This window comes from Rattus rattus, chromosome 9, assembly GCF_011064425.1.
Source record: "Rattus rattus isolate New Zealand chromosome 9, Rrattus_CSIRO_v1, whole genome shotgun sequence".
Taxonomy (NCBI): Eukaryota; Metazoa; Chordata; class Mammalia; order Rodentia; family Muridae; genus Rattus; species Rattus rattus.
In genome coordinates, this window is record NC_046162.1 from 64,070,403 (window position 1) to 64,084,939 (window position 14,537).

Consider the following 14,537-nt stretch of genomic DNA (forward strand, 5'->3'; position numbering starts at 1 on the left):
AAAGACTCTTTCACCTGGGGCAGTAGACCCTGCCTCCAGTAATCTATGCCCAATCCAGGTGCTACCTAGGATGAACACAGTCAGACAGTTTGTGTTGCCTGTGCACGGAGGAAGGGGCCTTCCTTGCCTGAAGCTCCCCCTTAAGGGCCCAAAGGCCTATGGATAAGCTTCTGGTGAATGTCATGAAGCTGTCCTGTTTTTCTTCCCTTCATCTTCCATGAAATTCCCCGAGGACACAGCTCCCAAGGGAACTGAGCCACCAGGAAAGAGGTCAAAGTCTGCATTCTTCCAGGAGGAAAATCAAAACTGTACATTGTATTCTTGAATTCTTAATCAGGAGGGCCAAGGACAAGCATCCTTCTTTGCCAAGGCAAACACCACTCAGAACTGCAGCTGAAGTGATGCAAGGGCCAAAGCAAACAGCGAAGCCCGCATGGCGGGTGACACTGAACAGAGCCACATCTCGGCCTTCTCAGGAGGTACTGCCAGCATGGCTGCAAGCACCAACCAGCATAGGAACAGCCCCTAGTAGGGAGTCAGTTACTACATGTCCCAGAGAAGACAGCATGGCAGACTGGCTGGACCGGCCTGGAAACTACACATGAGTGGCTCTGGCTCTGCCCTGTTTGTGCTTCTGTGTGGGCTAGGTATCTCCCTACCCCACATGCCAAAGCCGCCCAACCTATACCAGTGCCACCATACACCACGGGCTGATTCCTCAGTGACAAAATACAAAATGAGAACTGGGCACAGAAGTCCAAGACTCAGTGGCTAGGCCTCAGAGGATACAAGAGCCACCTGCGTACGCTGCGAGAAAGCCCTTCGGACATCTATACCCTCCCTGTGTCCAACACTTCAACAGCTGATGAAGGTCACCTCACGTTCATGTGGAATACGCACCAACCACTGCCCCACCGAACACGGAACAACCCACAGTGATTCCACTCTGAGCTCCCAGCCTGCTAGTCCACAACCAGTGCTGGACATCCCCAAGTGCTATGATCTAGATCTTCTGGGTCTGGATTCTCTGCCACTGCAAAGCTCTGACTTTGGACATCCAGATGAATTACAGCAGCTTGTGAGCGAGGCCCGAAGCCGTTAAGTGCAGGCTGACTGCCCAGGCATGAGTTTTATTAAGGAGAACCTTGGGATTCTCCAGAGCAAAGCTTCTCCTCATACCCTGCGTGACTCTCACCATGGAAGTTCCTCTTTAATGATTTCAGTGAAGAAGCAAGAAAAACAGGGAGGGGGAAAGACTGTGACCAGTATTTCTTTCCCATCCCCTGCAGTACAGAGCAAATTGTAATGGAACTAATGACTAATAATTTAATAAACCTCCCTCCCGTGACAGCATGTGCTTCCGCAGACCAACAAGAGGGAAATGCATACCATGGAGTCTACGGATACTAACGGTAAAATCCCAAAGGCTGTTCTCAATCCTGTTTGCCGGCAGCTCAGAACATGGTTTTGGAGCTCCTTCAGCCCCTCCACCCACCCATGTAACTACAACTTTAAAGCCTTTATTAAATGATGAATTAAAGTATAATCTGCCCCCTTGGACTCCAGCTGAAACCTAAGGGGCCACCCTGGAGGCTTCCATCTGCCGCCGGCGGCAGAGTAAGCACAGCTAAGAGGTTTTCACAGGCCACTGCCTAGAAAGGCACAACCATGGCTGGTTCACACAGTCAGAAACTGTTGCTCTCCAGCAGAGCACAATCCCACCCAGCCATGAAGCAGCAAGTCCATGTAAAAACCCGGCGACTCCAGTCGAAAGCCTTTCACTCACCCTTCCAGACACAGTTTTAAAATAAAGCTTTGTAAGAGGACTGCCACGTACAGGGCAGGGCAGGGATTTCTCTCTTGAGGGAAAAAAAAAATGTCACTGCGAATTGCAGTGGACCCGGTGCCATCAGGGAGCCCCCCCCCCCGCTGTGTTGTTGTGGGTGAGGGGCCAGGGCTGTGAGAACCCATGGTGAAGAAATAGGAAATGGCCCGTCCATCTGTACCCAAGGCATAGACAGAACATGACAACAGGCGGCTTGCAGAAGGCTTTGCAGTTCTTCCATGAGAAACTGTCATTTCACAGATTAGTATGTGAATGCGACTCTTAACACATATCAGAAGCAAAAGCAGGCGCGCCAGCCTCCTACACAATTAGTCTTCTCCCTCTGCGGTTACATAAGATGATGGATTATCTGTCCACCCATCCAACCTGTCCGCGCTCGACCTCCCACTTTGGGCTACGTCCATTAACACTCGTAAAGGAGTTGTGGAAAGGGAAAGCCTGTTGAGGAGAAAGTGCCCAGAGGCTGGCATAACAGCGCCTAGAAGAGCCCCACGGTGCCACCACGCCAAGCAAGCGCAGGGCGACCGCCCGCGGCAGCCTGCAACCTCCACGCCGCCCCCGCTCCTTGTTCCCCTCACTCCAGGGTGCAGCGGACCAGGCCAGCTCGGAGAGCAGCCCAGGCCCCCGTACAGCTCGGTCCCTCCGGACGCCGGGGCAGACAGGCGTACTGAGGGAGCGCGCGGGGGCTGAGCAGAGCCGTCGGGGTGGGGGCGTCCACTCGTGCTCCGGGACGGCGCGGGCCGCGGCGGACGTAAGGACCCTGGGCCGGCTCGGCCACCTGTGACCAACCGAAGATCGGCCCACCACACCCGCAGTCCGGGAGCCGGTGCCCTGCTCGGGCCTGAAGACCTAGGGACGACTCGGAGCCCCGCTGTTAACTCACCTTGTAGACATTTTCCGTGAGCCGGTGCATCTCCTCCGAGCGTGAAAGCGACATGGTCCTGGGTCCCGGCTACACCACAGACCAGAGCAGGGGCACGGGTGTCGGTGAGAAAGGCGACAACTGCAGCAACAGGAAAAGGCGCGCAGACCAGGACCACAGAGCGCGGCGCCGGGCAGCCGCCGCTTTTATAGCCGCCGAAGGCCCCACCCCATAAAAACCCCGCCTCCGGGCCCCGCCCCCACCGCGCCCGGATCACCGCCCCCGGTTGTCCGCCCCCGCCCAGCCCAGCCGCTGCTAGGCAACCGCCAGGCCCGCTCCCGTGCCGTTTTTCCTATTGGTAGATTTCGGAGGCGGGGGCGAAGGGCGGAGCTAGAGGCGGGACTCGGAAGCTGGCTGCGAGCGGTGATTGGCCGGCCGCTGGGAGGCGGAGGCGCTGCGCGCGCTGAGGCCCTGGAGCTGCCTGAGGGGGTCGGAGCGACAGCAGGCCTGGGGGCGGGAAGCGGGGGCGGGGTGGCGCAGGAAGAGCTAGCGCGGGGTGTGGGCGGTGCGGGTGGCACCGGCGCGAGCGCGCGTGGAGGTGGCACTCGGGAGGCAGCGATCGGTATTGAAGGCCCTCAAGGGTCCCTCAGGAGTGCGCGACTGGAGCCGGTGGCTCCCGCGCTATTGCAGGTGAGTCGGCGTGAAGTGCGTCGACCCTGGACGGTCTTCCGGAAGGGAGGACACCCGGGGCCGGAGTAGGTGGAGACGAGGGAAGGTGCTCAACTCTAGAGGGAGGACCCTGAACACTGGAGGCAAGATCGGAACAGGGTGGGCCCTGGAGCGGGTGCTTGTGGTGGACAGGTGATGGGTGGAGGGTGGGAGCCAACAGTTGGGTCTGGGATTCCGGGAAGAGGACCCAGGAGAGGGGCAAGCGGGACGTGGAGCGAATCCTAGCGGGTGGTATAGTAGGGGATTGGGGCGGGAACCGGAGTTGGGTGGTAAGCTCCGGGGGAGGAGCCTCCCAACACAGCTTTGAATTGCCCAGTGGCTGATGCTTTAAGGAAGGTAAGGCTTGGCTGAGAAAACTGACCAGGTTGGCACACCGGGTTCCAGCACGGTTCCTTTGGAGAAATATTTACATAAATTAGGCGAACAGAGAGGAATTATTTGCTTTACATTGTAAAATACCAGAGCTGAATGTTTCCTTTTAATTAAGCATAACACTCCAGCATCCATTTCCTGGACAGCTGGTTACGCCACTCCAACAACCCAGAGGACACAAATCCACGGAGCGGCTGTCAGGCCTCAGACATCAGGAGGACTCGGACGGCCCCTATTCACTTTGCTACGTGTGTAAAGGACAAGGAAAGGTTTAGAAAACACAGGACAGAGATTTGGTTTCCTGTTCCTTCAGCCAGCCGCTCCAGTGTGTTTTTACCTTGTTGTCTACGTCACTTCAGTGTACAACCCTGTGTATCTGTTTTCTTGGGTTCTTTTTGTTGTAAGTGACAGAAAGCCAGCTTAAACTGCCTGTCCATTATGGACCTCACAAATACTGCTCACTGCAACTGGTTGTCACAGCTGCCCCTCCGTCTCCCTCCCGTAGAGTACCTACCCAGCCACACATTGACCCCTCACTGACCAGGAAACCAACAGGGAGCTGTGCACAGGGGTAGAGGCAGTCCCTCCACGCTTGCCCCAGGTCAACGCCATAGAACTAGACGTGGAGGCTGGCAGCAAACACTGGAGGTCTGTCTGGAAAAGGGTGAAGAAACTCCCCCAGAAAAGTTCCCATGGCCTGAACCACTCCCCTTTTCACAACATCCCAAGGCTGGTTCCTGGGCCTGCCTACCTACAATCACCCCGTTTACACACTCATGTGGGTGGCCGGCTCAAACCTGTCCACATCCCAGGAGGCTGGCCAGCTGCAGCAGGAGCCCACCATGGGAAGAGGGTGTCAGGACACTTGAGTGACAGTGTCTCTCCATCCTGCCTGCAGTTCAGGGCTCTGTGACAAATGGCTGTCATGACAGGACTACCTTGGGTGGAAAGGGGACAGGAGAGAGATGGGACCTGTGTCCCCTTCAGCTCTCTATTGGGGGTGACTGCAGCCTGAGTACAGATTTCATCATGGAAGCTTTTCTGACCCAGGAAACAGCTCCTTTAATAGTAGGGGGCACCAGTGGTCAGAGATCAGGTTACTCAGTGGACACACTGTAAGCTGGACAATCACAGATCAGCAAGTAGATTAGGAGGCCACTCTTTCCCTGCCTCCTTTTTATCCAAAGCCCATTACAAACTCATCATACTCCTTTTCCCCTTACATTGGTGGCTGAGGAGTCTGCTTACTCTTCTAAAAGTTCAGCCAAGCAGCTAGGAAATAGTGGCCCCTGTGTGAGCTTGCACCCCCTTCTGTCCATCGATGTGGAGGAAGCCATCGTCGTCCGGCTCCTCCTGCATCTTCCCAGGAAGAACGGTGAGAGGAGTCACCCAGGGTGATGACAGCCAGCCAGCACACCCTCCCAGACCTTCCAACACACCCCTGCTTTTCTTATAGGGTGCGGGTGCCGAGGTGGGAGCAGGGCTCGCTAGTCCAAGTTCCGGGGGGTGGGGGGAGCAGGTCTCAATGAGTGAGCGGCTCTGGGAGAAGTCACTGGAGGCAGAGACAGACCATTGTCCATATGTTGCTGGCTTTCCCACTCCGTTCTCCCCGAGTGGAGTTCTGCAGCCACCCCAGCCATAAACCCACGTGTCCACTTCCCTGAGCACCAGCCTCTCTTTCTTCACACAAGCACGCTGAGCACAGGTCCAAGGCTGTGCTCAGGAACGGCCCCTGACCTACAGCACTGAGGGTCATGGTTCATGGTGGGCATCTCTGGAGACGGACTGGGGGTGGGGAGCACCAGTGTGTATGTCTCCAAGAGCTTATTTTTAGTTGAGTTATATAAGTGGTTTCATCTCGGCGTCATGTAGGAAGGGGTGGGGGGGGGTCTCAGATTTAATTACAGGATGACAGCCTTGCATTTCAAGCAAGCTGTTCTCCTGGCAAGACAGGCTCACGGATGGATTGGGAGCCTGTGCTCAGCCGAGGCTGCCCTTCGGGAGGTGACGCCCCCCCTCAAGGCAAACTGTCACCCCACCTTCACCTCCATCCTCAGCCACTTTGCTGAGCTTGCCTTGGCGGGTAGCCACTTGTCGAAGGTCTCAGAGATGGTGGGAGACCCACCCCACCCCCACCCCCACCTGGCAGCTTTCCTTCTGTCCTAGGGAAGAGTCTCCCAATCAGAACTCTCCTGTTTCCATTCCTGGGCTGAAGCTTTTCTAATGGGTAGCCAGAAAGTTCTAGAGTAGAAGAGACAGAAATGTAGGAGCTCGGGGAAAGCCTCCCTTTTTTCCCTCCACACCCATGTTGCTCATGCTGCATGGCCTGGGACTGGGCCAGGCCTGAGGGCAGAAGTGTTCTTGTATGTGGGGGGCATGGCTCTGGTTTCAGGAGAGTCTTAACGGTTGGCCATTGCGGTGGCTAGAACTTTAGCAGGAAGTCTATTTCAATTGCCGACAGCCACAAGGAGTTTCAAGGCATAGCCTGCCACAGTGGAGGGGAACAGGTTGAGACCTGACCATGACAGGATCAGGGTGCAGTGTGAGGAGAGGGCCCAGGTTTAAGGCGCCTGTTCCTTAACCAGTCAGCTTGCATAGGCGGGACAGACAGGGCTGCAGCTCCTGGGAAGGTCCCTAGTCTCCCAGAGCCCCCAAAGCAGAGATTAGGGTTCTGTGAAGTGCTGGGAGGAGTCAGGGAATGAAGAGTCATGTGGAGGACTTTAGCTAGCGGCTGGTACTGCCTAAACAGAGTGCCTGCCCTCTCTCTCCCAAGCCCAGCAGGGACAGTACAGTAGACTCCCCACCACCACCTAGAGTGCTCTGCATGCTGCCATGTCCCCATCCCGACTGAGGGCAGGGACAGTAGCCCAGAGGAGCCAGAGGAGACAGGAAGACTGAAAGCCCCCTGGAATCCCTCTGGGTTCTGGACAGAAAGAGGACACTAGGTAGAATCTGGAGAATTCTGAGTGAACTGTGGACTTTTAGTTAATGATCTGTCAGCACTGGCTCCTGAATTGTGGTCAATGTCTCACCAAGGCAACAGGCTAACAGCAGGGGCTGGGGTGGGCCCAGGGGAAGACACCCTCAGACAAAGAAGAGAAAGAAAAGGATATGGAGTGTCTTTGCTCCAAATGAGGAAATGTGGAGCAAAGGAGCTTGCGGGGGGGTCCCCCAGGCTGCAGGTCAGAGGGTGCTGGGAGCTGGCCCTACCTAGCTGGGCCTGTGCTGATGCCTGCTAGAGCTGAGGTCTAGGGAGCAGATCCGCTCCCCTGCTATCCCAGATGTGGGCGCTTCCCTTCTTCCACACAGACTGCACCTCAGGTTTACTCTTAGCCTGACATGGTTCGGAGCTTGCTGTTCCATGGCCGCCACCATGTGGGCCCTATTTGCTGCTGTGGGGAACAGATCAGCCCTGGCCACTTCTGGTGCCTTCTGTTCCCTCTCAAACATACAGTGTGACTGAAAGGAAAGGTGGTCACTCTCTTGGTGGGGATGCCCACCTGGTGGGCTCAGCTGGAGGATGTGTGAACGCGGCTGGTGGCTTTCCAGAGTGTCAACTGGCCCCGCCTCTGTCCTCTTAGTCACAGGGTCTTTTAGGTCCCTTTTAGTCCCATTCCAGCTCTGGCCTCCCTCCAGGCAGGCCCAGGAAGACAGAGCCTGCTGAGGGTAGAGGTGTGGGAGATGTGACCTCCCTGAGCTGCCCTGCCGCCCTGGTATAGGGGGTGAGCCTCCCCGGGAACCACCCCCCCTTATGTAATCTGCACATCACACAGGCGTGACTCCAGGTGCCCGTGGGAGGTAGCGCGGGGGTGAGCTCAGGGGCGCAAACAAGCCTCCAAGTTTCCTTGGGTGCCTCTCCTCTTGTTACATTTCAGCGTCATCCCGCGTCTGCCAGCTCGGTCACCCACTTGCCTATTAGAATATATTAACTGACAATGCAGACTTAAATAACTTGGGCAGGTGACAGGCTGCAGTGGGGAGCCCTCTGCACCGAACCCTTCCGCAGCAGCAGGCCAAGTGAGTTCAGAGGAGGTGTTTTGGTGGGCAGGGACGGGCAGGGTGCAGCCTGCAGTCTGAGCACACCCAACACCAAGTCTAAAGCGTTGAGATACGGGTGCCCGTGGCAACAAGGGAAGCCCACCCCATGGCAGGCACACCCATGCCTTCTGTACGCACCCAGCTGGAGGTAGGATTGTGCCGTAAGTGAATAAGAAAACTGAACAGTGGTATTATCTGTCACCAGAGCATGGCTGGTCTGTGATGACAGCTCTAGCTGCAGCAGCAGCCTAGGTACAGGCAGTCTCTGCCATGCCCCCTTGCTCTGTAGAGTACCTTCCCATAGTCCAGAGTGGTCACTCAGCTTCCCGGGGGGGGGGGAGATAAAAACCAACCCTTGCTTCCTGCTCACTCTGCATACTCCCCTCCCCACTTTGCTTTCTTATTGCTCTGCCTCTTAAACTAAGTTGCCTCGAAGGTGTCTAAAGGTGTTTTTCAGGTTGCAGCAAAGGAGATAGTCTTCCAGACTCTGGAGTCAAAAGACACCCAGCCCTGAGCCCTGGTGTGCTCCACCGGGTCCTTCCCCACCACACCCCCATCCCCAGCTGGTCCTGCCGGAGTGAGAAGCCCAGACATGTACTGCTTCACATGCTCACAGATGGCTTCCCTGCTCAGGGCTGGCTGCTGCTAATTTTGGCTGCTGGAGGCTCCGTGTGCGCTCTCTCTTTTTTTAATTCCATGTTTATTTAAAGCCAGATTTTGAAATCTTGTCTTCAACTCTGAAATCTGAAATTGTCTTGCTGCAGATCTTACCCCTAACCACCACCACCCCCCGCGCCCTCCACACACACACACATATTGCACAAAGTTTAGGGAGTTTTGATGAACAACTGGCCAGGGTCTCTTTACAGCAATCCTGTCGTGTCAGCACAGAGGACAGGAGGTACCCCTACCTCACCCCTCCAACCCCCGTTCATGCCTGGTGTTTCCATGTAAATGGGGATGCTGTGCAGAGAGTCTGATTAGAGGCTACCCTGCTTGGTGCTGCAGGAGGAGCGGACCCGGACAGGACTGGCTCATGGACCTCAGTCCTGCATCGGGACCTGGTGTGGCCCAGGTATCTAGGACCCTAGTGCCAATCCCCCAACTGGCTCTCGGATTTTCAGAGCTCCTCTTATCCATGAAAGCCTTAGAGGCTCTTCCTGCTCTCTGGGGAATCAAGTCCACCTGGAAGGGACCTTCCTGGCTTAGGAGAAAATGTATGTCCAGCTTGCTGGTGTGTTGACACAACACTGGGCTGCTCTCAGGACACACACAGTGGAACTCTGTCCCCTCACTCTGGGACCCAGAAGAGTCGCTGGCATGGTGAGTGCTCCAGAGGCACCAGGGTTACACCCCCATTGCATGACATGCAGCTGCCCACCTGCCCTTCTGCCCTTCCACAGCTGCTCTGGGATGTGCTAGAAGGACTTTGGTGAAGAATGACCTCGAGGAAGCTGGTCAGGAGCTGAGGTATAACCGGTTCCAGGAGGAATGCCTGCACCCGGAAGCAGCGGGGCGGACCTAAGGCACCAACCGGGTTCCCACACCAGCCTCTGCCTCTTCCCCACCAGGCCGAGAAAAGGAAGGGTGCCACTTCCACCCTGAGCCATCTGCAAACCCTGCCAGGCAGGGCCTTTCTAACATGGAGAGTGTGAAGGGCTGGGACGGTGTTCCTGGCACGTCTGGTCAGACAGGAAGGTGGCTGTGAGAAAAGCGAGTGGAGTGTTAAGCTTTGGAATGTCATTTCTCCAGCAAGCTCACTTCTCTCAAGGTTGAGAGACAGAGATCTTTGTAGAGAAGTGTAGAAAACTAGCTGTCCCCCCTGTCCCTGCCAGGAAACTATGACTCTAAAAGAATATGGGAGACATTTCACCCCCTGTCCAACCAAAGGTCGGCTGAACAGCCTTTCCAAATGTCACACTGCAACTGCTGCTGGCAGGAAATCGGGGCTGCCAAAGTGCTCCAGGATCTGCTTGTTGACTCTTACCTCAAGCTGGAGGGTTTGGGGTTTTTGTTTGTTTGTTTGTTTGTTTGATTGATTTTGTTTTCCTGCAGGAGCTAACAAAATTCTTAATGCACAGCCTGAGGAGTTGGCTTTCTGAGCCTTGGAGCTGGTGGTGCAGGACTCTGTGTTGTTTTTCCTGCCTTCCTGGGCTCCAAGAGGCCCCAAAGAGAAAGCCCCATGCTCAGGATCCAAGGTCAGACGCTTAGGTAGAACAGTTAGGGGACATTGGAATTAAACCGTGGTACCTGACAGTTTCCTCAGACAGGCGGTGGGTCAGGTATCCGCATCCACTGTTGCTGTTAACCCGGGAGCAGATGGAGCAGAGCCCACCCAGCTCCTGGCTCCTGGGCATCCAGCTTGGCTGCTTTTCCCCAGGGCCTCCCTCGTGCTTTGGGTTTTACAATAGACTGCCACTTCTGGGGCGCTTGCCTAGCAGGGGGCTGGAGGACTCCCTGAATGCAGCTCCCTCATCTCGAGGGTTCCCTTCACTGCCCCCTGGTGGAACGTCGACGAAAGGAGACCTGCCGCAGGGCAGGTGAGCGTCGCCGGCTGAGGTGGAAGTGGGACCAGCAGGAGGCTGCGGGCCAGCAGGGGGAGTGCAGGGTTGTGCGGTTCGCGAGACCAGGCTGTACCTAGGAAGGGAGGGGCCCAGCAATCACAGACTCTTGCCTTGCCCTGTCTCCAGCGGGAAGAATAAGCTCCTCCCTTCAGGTAGAGGGAGGAAGAGGAGGCAGACAGCTGCTGCAGTGGGCTCTGCTGGAGCCTGTAGAGGGGACGTGAGGGCCGGCCGTACATACGCCTGTAAGGCTGGTGCTTTTGGGAAATGCTGCTTCAGATATTTTCACAGCACCCAGAGACATCTGCCTATCAACTTCTAGGTCATTCTTTTCTCTTTTTCCCCTGGGTGTTGTTGCTGTTTTGGATTTTGCTTAGTTGGTTGTTCCTCTGTTCTTGAGAGAGGCTCTCATGTAGCCCAGACTGGCCTCAAACTTCAGGACGCTGAGAGGCATAGACCAACACTCTCCGGCTGAACCACATGCACAGCCCAGAACTGATCTTTGCGGTAACCCTTGTACTTAACTTGCAAGGATCTGGCTGCCATTTTACCCTCTTTTTGGGGGACCCGAGAGGCTGCCGGCTCCCTTAGATCCTCCTGGACCCACCTTTCCCCCGGTTATTTTACACCGTAGCCTGTCCAGTGAACATGCAACACGGGAGCTACCGATTTTAGTTCTGGTTTCCCTGGTGGCTGATGAGGAGCCTGTCAGCCCCTTCTTTCCTGGGCCCCTGTTGTCGATTACAATGACGATGATGACAACAATTTTATTCCACTGAGAACTTCACATGTGAACACTGCACATACATGACTCCTAATGCATGTTCCTCCCAACTCTACCCACACCCCTCACATCCGTGATCTTTAGTTACTATTGTCACATGTGTTTAATGTGTGTATGAACACATGTGCACACACACACACAAATAACCCCCGAGTTCATTCTGCTTCGATTCTATGTACATATGTCCCCGCTGGCCGCTTGGAACTGGACAAGAGCCTCCTCTTTTTCAAAAGGAGTCACAGCCTCTACTCCAGTGAGCTATGTGGGAGGGTGTGCAGGTGCCTGGAGACAACCAGCTTGCACCTGGCTGCAGCTCACAGTCTCCACTCTTGACGAAGCGTGACAGATGCCCACTGACGCAGACACGTGAGTGGGGTGAGGGAAAGTCCCCACCTGCTCCTTACAGACACCTGTGCGAGCCCGGGTTAGCATAGACAGGGTCAAGAGGCAGCCACCAAGGAGCCTGGTCATTCCCTGTCAGGTGACAGCACCCCAGGACCGATGGGTGGGGTAGCTGAGCCTCACAGAGCGCTGAAAAGGGAACAGTGGCCCTGGGTGGGGTGGGTTCTCCCAGCACAAACCTGATGATGAGGTGGTACCCAGCCTCCTCCCGATAAGTAGCAGCTATGCCTGCTGTACCTGACAGGCTGAAGCAAGAATGAGCTTGTTGAAAAGCCACAGCAGCTAGCTCCATCTGACGACCAGCACCTTCATACCCCACCACTCTCCCTCCATAGCCCTTGCCAACCTCGGGTTGCCACTGTCACCACACCCTGCATAGAGCCCCCTGCCCTCCACCTCATTGTCCTGTAATCAAAGGAGCTTAGACTGGCCTGCCTTGGGGGACTCTGACTCCCACACTAGTGGGGTCAGAGGACAGCTTGCCTGAGTTTGTTCCCTCCTACCATTTGAGTCCCAAGGGTTGAACTCAAGGCCCCAGGCTTGGCAGCAATGCCTCCCACCACTGGCCCAGCCGAAGTTGTGTGTCTGTTTGTTTGAGACCTGGTCTCTGTGCAGCCCTGGCTGTCCTGGAACTTTCTGTGTAGACCAGGCTTCGAATTCAGAGATACACCTGTCCAGGTCTCCAGTGCTGGAGTTAGAGATGTGGGGGTGGGGTTGGCAGCAGGGTGTGAGGGCAGCATTCTTGAGAAGTACCCTTCCTGCAGGTAGTCATTCCCAAGAACTGATTAGCTCCAGGCTTTGAGCCCCTGGCAGGCACTTGGAGAGGAGGAAATGCCTGTGGCTAGCTCAGGCTGGGCCAAGGGGGTTTCCACCTTCCCTCCCAGTTCCGGCAGCAATGAGGTCCCAGGGCCTCTGGCCACACTGGGCCACAACAACGGCTTCATTCCTAGGTGACAGATCTGAGTCACCATCTGTGGGTTGCGGCTCCTCACCAGCCCGGCTTGCAGCCTTTAAGTTTGCCACAGTCTGGCCTCGGGCCGAGTCTCCATCATCACCTTGGCCATTTTCCCTGCTGTCTCCTCTCCTTAAGCAGAAACGTGATGCGAATGGGTTCCAGATCTGTACCTGCTGTCACCCCTGCACACACTCCCAGAGCTGATGTCACAGGTTAGATCCCGGTGGTACCAGGCCAGAGGCCCCCATACTTCCACTTGTTGGCCACTACAGGGCTTTGCAAATAAAGTTTTGTTGCTGTTGTTGTTTTTTTTTTTTTTTAAACTGTCTTTAAATTTATTTATTTATTTATTTATTTATTTATTTACAGGAGCATTTTGTTCATGTGTTTGTATGTGCACCATGTGAGTGTCTGGTGCCCTCAGAGGTCAGAAAAGGGCATCAGATTCTCTAGGCACACCGGGTCCTGGGAACTGAACCTGGGTCCTCTGCAAGAGCCTTAATTGTTGAGACATTGTTTTTGTGACAGAGATCGGCGTAGCCTAGGCTGGCCTCATATTCATTATGTAGTCAAGGGTGAACTTGATCTGGTCCTCCTACCTCTGCCTCCCAAATGCTGCGGTTACAGGTGTATGCCAGCACACCTGGTTCACTTGGGACTGGAGATAGAGCTCATTTTGCACGCTGAGCCACTCCCCCAAGGCCCTGTAGGTGAAGCTGACTTAGAGCCTGGCCATGCTTGTGCACCAGCTCTACTGACATCTTCCTGCCACTGCAGGGTTCAGACCACAACTCCCAGAGCCCTCATTTCAATAGCGACATTGATGCTCTAGCTCGCCCCCGCTCCCGCCCCCACCCCCACCCCCACCCCCGCCCCCACCCCCGCAGGAAGCTGCTGGCCACCTCACACCAAGCTGGAGGCACCGAACTGACTGGAGGGATGGCTGGCTTTGCTGCAGCTGCCCCCGGTTGGCTTCTGTTTCCAAGACCCATCCTCCAGGCTTCCAGCTGTGGGGCTCACTGAGAGCCCCTGCACTGTGTCTCCCGTGCACTGGAAAGCCCGGCCCTCTGCTCTGCTCCGCTCTGTTCTCCACAGCTGCTGCCAGCGCTTTGCCACCTCCCACCACTGGGAAGGGATGCTCTGGAGCCTTGAAGCAGAGGCTGGTCCTCCAGTTGCCACTCTTACATGTGTTTGGTTTTGAGACAGGATCTGATTTCTAGCCCAGGCTGTCCTCAAAACCACAGGGATCGGCTGCCTCTGCCCACCCACCCCCAAACCCCCCAGCGCTCGGATTAAAGGTGCGTGTCACCATGCTCAGCCCAGTCCCCACTCTTGTCAAACGCCTCTCAAACCTTAGGCTTGTCATTAAACCCAGTGTGAGGAAACTTGGCAAGGACCAGCTGCAGATGGTCAGCTCCGCTCTCCGCCGTCCACCCCTCTGGAATCCTAACCCCGCCATCGCTGTTGCTTCTGCCGCTTTTGTAGAGAAGGATTGTTACATTTTTTGCGTGCTTTGCTAGTTCTCGGAGCATTGATTTTCCTTAAATGACTCTGTCTGATGGGGAAGTGAAGTCAGTTTCCTGTGCTTGACTTTTTTCTTGTTCTTTTTTTTTTTTTTTTTAAGACAGGGCTTCTTGGTTACTTTTTTTTTACTATGATAAAATGCCATGGCCAAGGCAACTTCAAGAAGAGGAAAGCTTTTGTGCCAGGAGTGGTGGTGACACACACCTTTAATCCCAGCACTTGGGAAGCAGAGGTGGGTCCATCTTTCTGAGTCTATATAGTGTAGTTACAGAACAGTCAGGCCTTCACAGTGAGACTCTGTCTTCATCATCATCATATATCTGATATGATTTTATTACACATTACATATAATTTATTATATAATGTATTATTATTATTATTATTAGGCTTATGGTTTTAGAAGGCCATGACAGTACAATGAAGGCCTCATGGCAGGAACATCTGAGAGCTCACATCTTGTACCA

At 55.1% G+C, this 14,537-nt stretch overlaps 1 protein-coding gene and 2 long non-coding RNA genes across 7 annotated transcripts in view; 2 read left to right on the forward strand and 1 right to left on the reverse strand.

Annotated features, from left to right (window-relative positions):
- The window catches only part of Baiap2 (BAR/IMD domain containing adaptor protein 2), a 65,686-nt gene extending 62,809 nt beyond the window's left edge, over positions 1-2,877 (reverse strand). For 4 of the 5 annotated variants that reach the window (XM_032913481.1, XM_032913478.1, XM_032913480.1 and 1 more), the window contains exon 1: positions 2,730-2,877. In XM_032913481.1, coding sequence (XP_032769372.1) covers positions 2,730-2,783 — 54 coding nt within the window. In that variant the 5' untranslated portion in view covers positions 2,784-2,877. The remainder of the gene's footprint in view (positions 1-2,729) is intronic. The other variant, XM_032913479.1, reaches the window with a different exon arrangement.
- A 383-nt stretch (positions 2,878-3,260) lies between these two features.
- LOC116909265 lies at positions 3,261-4,121 on the forward strand. Its single transcript, XR_004389063.1, has 2 exons — positions 3,261-3,398; positions 3,925-4,121. It is a non-coding gene; the product is annotated as an uncharacterized LOC116909265 (long non-coding RNA).
- A 6,601-nt stretch (positions 4,122-10,722) lies between these two features.
- Positions 10,723-12,858, forward strand: LOC116909090. The gene is made up of 2 exons (XR_004389049.1): positions 10,723-11,558; positions 12,545-12,858. It is a non-coding gene; the product is annotated as an uncharacterized LOC116909090 (long non-coding RNA).
- Positions 12,859-14,537: the final 1,679 nt, after the last annotated feature.